The following is a 10,468-nucleotide window of genomic DNA, read 5'->3' on the forward strand; positions in this document are numbered from 1 at the left end:
ATTTGATAAATTCAATGAATCTAAACCAACGTTTAGTGAATTTAATATGAATAATCATACAACAAATACACCTACTAAAGACAGAAGAAAACGAGCCACTACCCTTACGAATTCAACACCAATGAAAAAAGAAATTATGCAATTACTTTAAATAAGTTCATCATTTTTTAATTAAATTTCAATTCCTCTTTTGTTTGTTGGTTAAAATTTTTATGAACTTTTAAGATGTTAAAACTATAAAATATAACAAAAATTAATATATTTTATAGTACTAATTTAAAACTAACAAAAATTAAAACAAGAACTTATTATCTACAAAGAATATGTCACAAACTTCTATTAAACCTGCAACTAAAGCTGAATTTGAAGAATTTGTTAAAATGTGTACTACTTCAGATAAGTGGAATGAAGTTATGAAAACTGATAAAATTCAAGAATGGATGATTGATGGTGGAAGTGATACATTAATTCTTAGACTAACTTCAATTGACTTTGTAGGAATTACTCCAGAAACTGTATTTGATACATTGGTTGATCCTGACTATCGTGGTAACTGGGATAGTAATTTACTTAAAAGAGAAACCTTTGAAACATTAAATGAATCTAATGTATTAATTTATTACCAATTTAAGATGCCAGTAGTTTCTAATAGAGATTATGTCTTTAGACAATCAACACGCAAAGTAGGAGATGATTATATTTTATATAATTTCTCTGTTGTTCATGACAAATTCCCTCCAAATCCTAAATTTGTAAGAGCTTCATTCTCTATGAGTGGATATTATATTCAGAAAACTGAAAATGGGTCTAAAGTTACTTGTATTGCTAATAATAATTGTGGAGGCTCTCTTCCTTCTTTCCTTGTCAATTCTCAAGCTAAAAATGTTCTTCCAAAAACCATGGATTCAATTAAAGTTGCTGCAACAAAATATAACTCCTGGAAAGAAAAACATAATCCTGATGTAAAGCCATGGAGAAATATTGTTGAACCTACAGAATAAATCATTCTTTTTTCTGTTAGGTTTTTTTATAAAAAGATTCTATTTTTATAAGGAAAGAAATAAATCAAATAATAAACATTCATTATTGTTGAAAATATTATTAAGTCTTGTAAATAAAAGCAAACAAGAGAAAACTGTTTAGTTACATACAGAAGAATAACATCAAAAGCAAGAAAAAGTACAATCAAAATTGTAAAAGAATGATCATCAAATATGTGAATAAGAATAATATGAATAAATATAGACTGATAATAAAAACTCCAATAAGAAACACAAAAATTATATTATTTAAGTATTAAAAATATATTTATTTTTAAAAAAATTTAATTGATATTTCAAAATTATCTTAAACATTATTAAATTCATATTATCATATTATTTTTTAATCATTTTTAATTTTTTGTTCATCATTAAGTAATTCTTCTTTTTGTTCATTTGGATTAATAATAATTTCATTTTTATTTTGAGGAATTTGATTAGTGTGATGATGAATTTCATTCTTCGAAGAGTTATTCTCTTTATCAATAGAGTCTAAATATTGATTATATCGTTTTAAAAAGATTTCAAAATAGAAATTAGCACCATTCCAAACAGCCCAAAAGAAACAGAATAACATCCACACTATATGAAGTGATTTGTATTTATAATATAAAAATGTTGGAAGAATAGTAATAACAGTATAAATAAATTGGGTTAATACCATAAGGAATAATACTGATTGTTTCATTCCTAATGTTTGAGTAATAAAGTAATATAGTTTATGAGGTTTTTCTTGTGTTAACCATCTAAAACTTGTCATATAACCTTCTTGATAAATTAAGTCATGTTTAAATACTTCAGTAATAATTAGATAAGAGGTTTGCCATATTGAATAAGCAATCATTGGAAGAATAAATCCATTTGTAAATGAAAGTGATTGAGGAATTTCAACAATATTTCCCCATCTAATAGAATATGTTACCATAGCAGGAAGGAAATGAATAGATATTGAAGTTAATTTAGTTAAGTCATGAAAGACTAATGAATTAGTCCAAACTGGAATAGCCATTAACAATGGACCATTTGTTAAAACAAATAAAATTTCATACATTGGTGAAATAATTTTAAATCCAAAGATGAGAATTGTTGTTACTAATAATAAGAAATTAGTATAATAACAGAAGTCTAACAAAAAATAATGCCATTTATTCATTCTATAAACTAAATATCTTGCTGTTACTAATGGAATTACAATAAAAGCATAAAATACTGGCATTAATTCTACACGAACCATAAAAACATATTCTGAAAGAACTAATAGTGCTACTCCAAGAACAAATGTTACTTTATCTAAAAAAACAATATTTATTTTTTTATTTAAACCTTCATCAATTGGTTTAACAATTTCTTTTGATGCTCTTAATCCACTTCTTATTGAACTTCCTAATAATCTTTTATTCATATTATACTCAAGAGATAAATAATCTATAACTGTTGATTGATCAATTTCATTAATAGTTTCTTGTTGTTGTTGGTTTTCATTGCAGTTGCAAGTATCTTTTGATGTATTTTCTATCATATTATTATGAATGTACAATAAAGGTTTTAAAGTTCTTTTTATACTACTTTGATTAGTCCATTTGTCTTATTTCTTTTCTTTTCAAAGAACTTCGTAATGTAATTTAATATTTTTAATGATTTTTTCTTTTTATTTAATAACATTTTTTTTAAATCAAATAATTTTTTTTTATGAATATAAAAAAACTTAAAAATCTTAAAAAAAAAAAGGAATTTTTTGTTATAACAATGAGTGATGGAAATGAAATAAATAAACATTATCCAGATTTCTTGAATAAGGACTTTGTTCAAGTTAGACAATTAGATAAAGGAGCATTTGGGAAAATATTTGTTGCACGAAGAAAAGATGATTCTAAAGTATATGTCTTAAAAATGATGTTTGGAATGACAGATAAAGATATTGAAACAATTAGAGATGAAGTAATTGTATTAGCCTCAATTAATCATAAGAATGTTGTGAGATATTTAGATGCATGGATCGAAACTATGGGAATTGAAGAGTATAATACATATTATAAAAATATTGAAAGTGATTCAGAAAGTAATAGTGAAGATTATTTAACATTTAGTAATAAACAAGATGAACATTTACAGTCATTTTCAAGTAGACTAAATGAAGTTTCTTCAAGAAAACCACAAGGAGATTTTAAGATTGGAATAATTCCATTTAATGATGATGATGATTTTGATGAAGATGATTTTCAAGAACAACAATGGGATATTGAAGAAGATAGTGATAATATTAATAATGATATTCAATGGGGATTTGATGAAGATTTAGATAAAGAAAATTCAAATAGTATCAATGAAATAAATCAAAAAAGTAATGGGTTTGGAAGTAATGAAGAAGAAGATGATGATGATTATGAATATGTTACTGTGAGTGATAATGATGAAAGTTATTCTGAAATATCTGAATTTGAAACAAATAAAGAAGAACCAATTAAATTAAGTGGAGAAATTACAGATAAAGAAATAGAAGAAAAAGAAATTAAAGAAATTAGTATTGATAAAACAAATTTACAATTAAATGAAACATCAAATGAACGAGTAAAAGTAGTAGTAATTCAAATGGAATATTGTAGTGGAAGTAATTTAAGTAGAATTATTGAATCACAAGAACTTCATTATTCTAAGAAAAATGCTAATGAAAAGATAAATTTTTATTTTAAACAAATTATTACAGGGATTCAATATATTCATTCAAAAAATATTATTCATGGAGATCTTAAACCTGCTAATATATTTAGAGATGGTGACATATTAAAAATAGGAGATTTTGGATATGCTACAATGGCAAAAAATAGAAATAAATGTAAATTTGTTGGAACACCAGGATATACTGCACCAGAAGTTTCAAGTGGAGATTATGATACTTCAATTGATATCTATAGTCTTGGAATTATTCTTCTTGAAATGTGTATGAGTTGTGTTACAAGATCAGAATTTATTCTTGGAATTGAATTAATTAAAAAAAGACAAATTAATGAAACTGTTAGTAAATATTTTCCTCAGTTAAGTCAATTAATTTTAAATATGACTGAGTCTGATCCAAAAAAACGTCCAGATGCAAATCAAATACTTGAAAAAATTAGTGGAATGGAAGAGACTCAAAGGAAATTAGAATATATTAAACCATTATTACAAAACCATAACTCAATATTTCAAAGTATTGTTAATAAAGCTACAAGTCAAATTAATAATAATTGTGTATTTAGAGAACAATATATTCAATCTATTAAATTTGTTGAAGACCAAGTAAGAGAAATAAATAAAAAAATTGGAGCCATTAATTGTTTCTTTTATCCAATTATTCCTTTTAAATGGATTGCCGATGAAACAGTAACAAGTCCAATGATGAATAATTCAGACAATGAATTACTTGTTATTTTAAATAATTTTGTTGACTTAATGAAAGTAATTATGATAAATAGAAAGAAAATAAGTACAACAAATACACCATTACATATTCAAATTCCATTATATGAATTAGGAAGTAATGATGTAATTAATTTTGCTTCAACTATGCTTATTAAACCAAGTAGTGATGAATCAATTATATTTGATATGTGTGATGTTTTACAAGAAGTTAATGAAATAATGAAAAAGTGTTGTAATATAAAATATAAAATAATAATTTCTAATTCACAAATTAATGATATTATTGTAAGACTACCAAAGATAGAACAAAATAAATTATTTAATGGAGAAAATACAATGAAAAATACATTAAGATCTTTAAAATTATTAAAGAAGAATAAAGTATTTTCAAATGATTCATCAATTCAAATAGTTTTAGATAATTTTATTCAACAAATAAATATGTATAATGAATTATTTGATGATTCTATATTATATTATAGTTCTAATATTCATACATTTAATGATCAAGATCCATCTGTTATTACATTTGAAGTTAATGTTAATGATATTAATGTTATTACTGGTGGTTCTTTAAGAAGAATTGGAGTTGATTCAAGAGAAGCAGGTGTTGGATATTTATTTAATGTTTCAGTAATGGCTATGTGTTGTGAGCCATATTTAGTTGAAGAATATTTAAAACAACAACAAAAAGACAAGGTAAAAGTAATAATTGAAACATCAAATAATATTTTAAAAGAAATGATTGGATTATATTTTGAACGAAGTGGATTTAAAGTTGTTGATAAAATTGAATCAGAATTAAATGCAATTCAATTAGTAAAAGTTAAAGTAAATGAACAAAATTGTATTGTTACATTTGATGAAATAGAATTTGGTTCTATTCAATTATCAATTCAAATATATGAAAAGAATAAAATTTGTATAGCTCGAGATAATATGAATATTCTTGATGTTATTGAATTTTTAAAAACATTTCAACATCATAAAAATGATAAAAATCAAATTTCTTTAAGAATTGCAGAATTTGATAAAGAAATTATCCAAGAAAATAAAGAAAAAATTATTATTAAAAATAAATTTATTCCTGTTATTCCTTTACAATCAGATTATATTAAAATGATTATGGAAAATGGAATTAGAACTACTTTAAATGAAATTCAAAAAGATAAACATTTCGATAAAATGACATTTAATAAAATAACTGAAAAAGTTAAAATGGTTAACTCTTTTATTACTTCAATAGCTTTTACTATTAGTTCTCCAAAAATTATTATATTTTATTCCTCTATTGATGAAGAATATGTTACACTTGTAGTTAATCCTTCAAACGCCCAAAAATTATAATTTTTCTTTGTAATTCTATTTTTTGTGTTTCTTTCTGCTTCTTCTTCTTTTCTAACAAAAGCAAAAAAAAAAATTAAAGAATGAGGATTGAAAATAAAATCACTCCAACAAATTTATCAATTTGTTTTTATTTTTGTCATTTTTAGTTAATAAAACTTCATTAAGAAAAAGAACTTAAAAGTGTTTATTTATTTACATGAAGTTTGTTTTAATTTAAAGTTAAAAGTAATCATTATACAAAAGACTACAACAAGATATTAATTACTTTAGAAGTAATAAAGAAAATAAACAGTTAATGAAGAACAAAGAAATTCTTTATAATACATTGATTAGTATTGATTTTATTGAACGTATGTTTGTTAATAGCACAATTGATTATGAAAAATATGTCCAGTTGTGTAGTCAAGAATTTGAAAGATTTATTCGTATTTATCCATTATGTCATTTTAACAGTATCAATGAAATGTATAATTTATTTGAATTAGAACGCGGTTTAGGATATCAACGAGTAACTACAGGTAAACCAACTATTATTCAACATAAAATCATTTCAAATGGAAGGTTAATTATTGAAGTTACAATAAATATTCTTTCAATTATTAACCTTGATTTTATGAAAATTTATGATCTTCAAGAGTATTTAAGATTATTAAATGCTATTAATGTTCAACTTTCTCCATTTGAAACTAAAAATGTTCAATTTGAACAAAATAAAAAAGAGTTAAGAGAATTTGAATCTCGTTTAAAGGGATATACAGTTAATGATATAGATAAATTGGCTACAGCATCAACACAAATAGTTCATTTACTTAATTCTACTCTTAATGTCTTTAAAGAAATAAATAATTGAAATGATTCAAAGTCTTACATAAATTAATTTTTAAAGAAAAATAAAAAATGAAAATAAAAAAATAATAAGAAAAAGAACTTATAACAATAATGAGTGAAGGAATTAATGAAGAATCAAAAACTCTTACTTTAGCTCAAATACAACGACCATTTCTTATGGATGGAAATGTAGTAGTATTTGTTAAAAAATGGAAAAAGAGATATGTTGTATGGAAAGATGATAAATTGTTTTTCTTTGAAAAGAATTATGGAAAAGAAGTTCCTAAAGAAGTATTTATAATGAGTAGTGATACTACAATGACAACAGAAATAGAACAAAAAGAAAAAAAAAGTATTGTTAGATTTAAAGGAGTTTCAGGTGAAATTATGATATTAGCTGATGAGAGTATTTCATTTATTGAAATGGCATTTAAATTATTTAAATCTAATTTAGGTTGTGAAAAAAAGAAAGAAGAAATTGAAAAATTAAAACTAACTCAAAAAGAACCTGAAGAAAATAAAATTCCTCCTTGGGAAGAAATAAAAAATAAAATAAATATTAAAAGTAAAATTAATGGAAAAGAATTACAATCATTATTTAAAGAATTAGGAAAATTAGTAACAGAACAATATTTTTATTCAATTATAAAAGAAATAATTTATCAATGGAATGATGATCAAATTATAGAATTTGGATATCAACAATTTTGTGAAGAAGATTTAGAAGATTTTGGTTCATTATTTGGAGGAAGAGATAATTCTTCAACTGAAATTCAATTTGTATTAGGAACAAATGAAGAAAATATACTTAGATTACTTGAAATTTATATGAAAATATATAAACAATTTAAATTAGAATGGAGTGAATTAACAAAGTGTTTATTAATATCAATGGCATGTTGGGAGTTATTTTCAAATACTGAATTATTTAATGTTATAATTGTTTATTTGAGTAAACAATTTGATATTTATCAATTATTAACATTTTTACATCTTTATTGTGAATTTGAATCTGATTTAAAACTACCATTATGGTCTTCATTCCCTTCTCATATAGAGTTATTATTTAAATCGTTTGTTTTTATTCTTTAATTCATTTGTTTCTAATTAATATAAAAAACGTCTTATTATTATAGAATTTGTTCTTCTTGGACTTTGGAACAAAAAAATTTACTTATTTCAATAATTGATGATACATGGGAATGGACAAAACAGCAAATAGATACATTAAAATCTTTGTTAATCCCTTCGTAAATACTTTTCAATTATTCTTTATTCACTTCTTTATTTCTCTTCTTTTTTTTTTTTATTCTTTTCTTTTATTATTTCTTACAAATATTTAGATGGATCTTTAAATAAAAAAAAACTTTGAAAGGAAATGGAAGAAATCAAACGACCAATTGAATATTTTAGAAATGCCTTATTTAAATACTTTGATAAATATCTTCGAGAAATTACAATGAATAAAGGAATGGTTAAAATGTCTCTACCTTTAGCAATGTTCTTGAGTGGTATTTCTTTTGATGTTTATTCAGAGAATGAAACTATTAAAGCCGAACGAGATGAAGTATTCAAATATTTAAAAAAAGTTCAAATAAAGTCTCTCTATAACAAACGTCATAGAAATAGTGTTAATCCACTCTCATTTATTCTCACATCAAGTATCAATGAATTAGTCCTTTCAGATATTCCTTCAACATTTGTTTTAACTGATCAAATTAGTCATCATCTTGTTAGTCTTAAAGTTGAAAATTGTCCTTTTAGGTTAGATTCTTTTACTACTGAGTGGCCCTTCTTAACTCAATTAGTCATTCAAAAAGCATCTATTCGTCAAATCTCCCCATTTGTTTTCGTTTGTTATTTTTGTGTTATATATAAAAAAATTTTTGTTTATAATAAAATAGACAAAAACAAAATTTCCTGTTCTTAAGAAATTAGACCTTCAGCATAACTGTATCAAAGTATTAGAAAATATTGATGAACGTCCTTTTGAGTTTGTTTCTATTAATTTAAAAAAAAATTAAATAACTTATCTTTAAGTGAATTAATTCTTGCAAATAATTATATCCAACGTATTTCTGTTCTATTACCAGGGTCAATTAGTTTACTGGATCTTTCATTCAACCAATTGACAGAAATCAAAGAAATTTCTAAATTTTTTAATCTTCGAGAATTAAATCTCAGCAATAATGAAATTTACTTTAATGATGAGATGAGAGGGATTTTCAATAAAATGTATTCTTTAACAAATCTTCATTTTGAAAATAATCAAACAGTGAATTATAGACAATTACTTATTGAAGAATTACCTTCTGTAGAACTTGGACTTAATGTCTCTATTGATGGTTTATCAGTACAACCAGAAGAAAGGTATCAGGCAATTGATAAAGTCTCAAGATTGGGAAGGTCACATTTTGAAATAGAAAAAAATGAGGAAGAATTTACTGAGAAAATAATGGCTATTTCTAAGAACCAAAAGGAGGCTTTAGTTATAGAAAAGAAGGATGATGTTGCTCTTATTACTTCAGAAGCAAAAAGAGAAATGAGACTTTCTGGGAATGCTTTAATTTCTATTGGAAATGGAAATATTGAATGTCATGTTAAATTTGGTGAAGAAGATGCAGACTTTATGATACAAGAAATATATAAATTAATGGAAAGACTTCAAAACAAACACCTTCAACAAGAAGGAAAGTCTGAATCAACAACAGAAGAATCTACTGAACAAAAACACATTACAACTATTGTTACAGAAAAACACATAGAAAAAGAGCCAAACCAAACAACTCCACAATTACAAATTCCTTCAACTAATAAAGATGAATTTATTGAAGTTAGACCAATTTTCAACGGAATAGATATTACTACAAGTGATAGTTCTGATAAAGCATCGTCTTCAATGCATTTTGAAGGTATTTCTGATGCTCAACCAAAGAAACAACAATCACCAATTATAAATACACAACTAAATGTTAGTGATAACCAAGAACAAATTACTGGAGAAAGCACCAGTTCAGATAGTGTTAATGCCTCTTATATTTTAGATCAGAAATTTAAATAATTCATTCTTCATTTAATCAGAAATATTTTATGGTATTTTTATCTTTGAACTTTGTTATTTTTGCACTACTCTAAATAACCCAATTTAAAAATAATATGTCTAAAAACTTTATTTATTTTATTACTGGTGATGTAAATTCTCATTTTTATGCCTAAATACTAACTAAATGGTTTCTTATATGTATTAGATAATTTGGTTTCCTTTGAATAAAATCATATTAGAAATTAAAAAATATTTCATTGTTTCATTGAAATAAACGTGAATTTACTACATTAAATATTCAACTATATTTTCAAAATATTTGTATTATCTTTCTTTTACTCAAATAAGATTTTTATTTTTGAAAATATGTGGATGATTATTATAATTAATTCAACAAACAAATAGTTAACAATAAATTATATTATACGAAAATGATAGTAAATAAGTTTGGTATTGAATTTCATTAAAATTAGTTATCAAATTCTATTATTATAAGACATAATAAAATATTAAGTAAATTTAAAATTACATAGAACAAAATGTAAATCATAATAAATTATTTTAAACATTATTTTTATTAAATTTAATAAGAGGTAGAGTATTAGAAATATTACTCTTAAAAGTCTATGATTTTTGTATTTAATAAAAAAATGTAAATACTTATAATGATATTTGTAATAAAAAACCAATTAATAGATTTATCAACAATTTGATATTATGAATATTAAGAAGTGATTATTTGTATTTCTTCAATACAATGTACCAATTATTTATATTTATTTTAGGCAACGAAAAAAAAGCAAATAATTGA

The 10,468-nt window shown here is 23.5% G+C and overlaps 7 protein-coding genes across 7 annotated transcripts; 6 read left to right on the top strand and 1 right to left on the bottom strand.

Moving 5' to 3' along the window:
* Window positions 1–323: 323 nt before the first annotated feature.
* ENU1_108300 (START domain containing protein) lies at window positions 324–1,001 on the top strand (the record flags this gene model as incomplete). The annotated part of the gene is made up of 1 exon (XM_008859482.1): window positions 324–1,001. The coding sequence occupies one exon, from the start codon at window positions 324–326 to the stop codon at window positions 999–1,001; it is 678 nt and encodes a 225-aa protein (XP_008857704.1).
* A 382-nt stretch (window positions 1,002–1,383) lies between these two features.
* On the bottom strand, window positions 1,384–2,559 carry ENU1_108310 (membrane transporter, putative; the record flags this gene model as incomplete). The annotated part of the gene is made up of 1 exon (XM_008859483.1): window positions 1,384–2,559. One exon carries the CDS (start codon window positions 2,557–2,559, stop codon window positions 1,384–1,386), a length of 1,176 nt encoding a protein of 391 aa, XP_008857705.1.
* Window positions 2,560–2,786: 227 nt separating this feature from the next.
* ENU1_108320 (protein kinase domain containing protein) lies at window positions 2,787–5,786 on the top strand (the record flags this gene model as incomplete). The annotated part of the gene is made up of 1 exon (XM_008859484.1): window positions 2,787–5,786. The coding sequence occupies one exon, from the start codon at window positions 2,787–2,789 to the stop codon at window positions 5,784–5,786; it is 3,000 nt and encodes a 999-aa protein (XP_008857706.1).
* A 295-nt stretch (window positions 5,787–6,081) lies between these two features.
* On the top strand, window positions 6,082–6,636 carry ENU1_108330 (hypothetical protein; the record flags this gene model as incomplete). Its single annotated transcript, XM_008859485.1, has 1 exon — window positions 6,082–6,636. The coding sequence occupies one exon, from the start codon at window positions 6,082–6,084 to the stop codon at window positions 6,634–6,636; it is 555 nt and encodes a 184-aa protein (XP_008857707.1).
* An 89-nt stretch (window positions 6,637–6,725) lies between these two features.
* Window positions 6,726–7,868, top strand: ENU1_108340 (hypothetical protein; the record flags this gene model as incomplete). The annotated part of the gene is made up of 2 exons (XM_008859486.1): window positions 6,726–7,687; window positions 7,751–7,868. The coding sequence occupies 2 exons, from the start codon at window positions 6,726–6,728 to the stop codon at window positions 7,866–7,868; spliced, it is 1,080 nt and encodes a 359-aa protein (XP_008857708.1).
* A 124-nt stretch (window positions 7,869–7,992) lies between these two features.
* On the top strand, window positions 7,993–8,544 carry ENU1_108350 (leucine-rich repeat containing protein; the record flags this gene model as incomplete). The annotated part of the gene is made up of 1 exon (XM_008859487.1): window positions 7,993–8,544. One exon carries the CDS (start codon window positions 7,993–7,995, stop codon window positions 8,542–8,544), a length of 552 nt encoding a protein of 183 aa, XP_008857709.1.
* A 282-nt stretch (window positions 8,545–8,826) lies between these two features.
* On the top strand, window positions 8,827–9,675 carry ENU1_108360 (leucine-rich repeat containing protein; the record flags this gene model as incomplete). The annotated part of the gene is made up of 1 exon (XM_008859488.1): window positions 8,827–9,675. The coding sequence occupies one exon, from the start codon at window positions 8,827–8,829 to the stop codon at window positions 9,673–9,675; it is 849 nt and encodes a 282-aa protein (XP_008857710.1).
* Between the last annotated feature and the right edge of the window lie 793 nt (window positions 9,676–10,468).

The sequence above is a fragment of the Entamoeba nuttalli genome, assembly GCF_000257125.1.
Source record: "Entamoeba nuttalli P19 unplaced genomic scaffold asmbl_4635, whole genome shotgun sequence".
Lineage (NCBI taxonomy): Eukaryota > Evosea > Mastigamoebida > Endamoebidae > Entamoeba > Entamoeba nuttalli.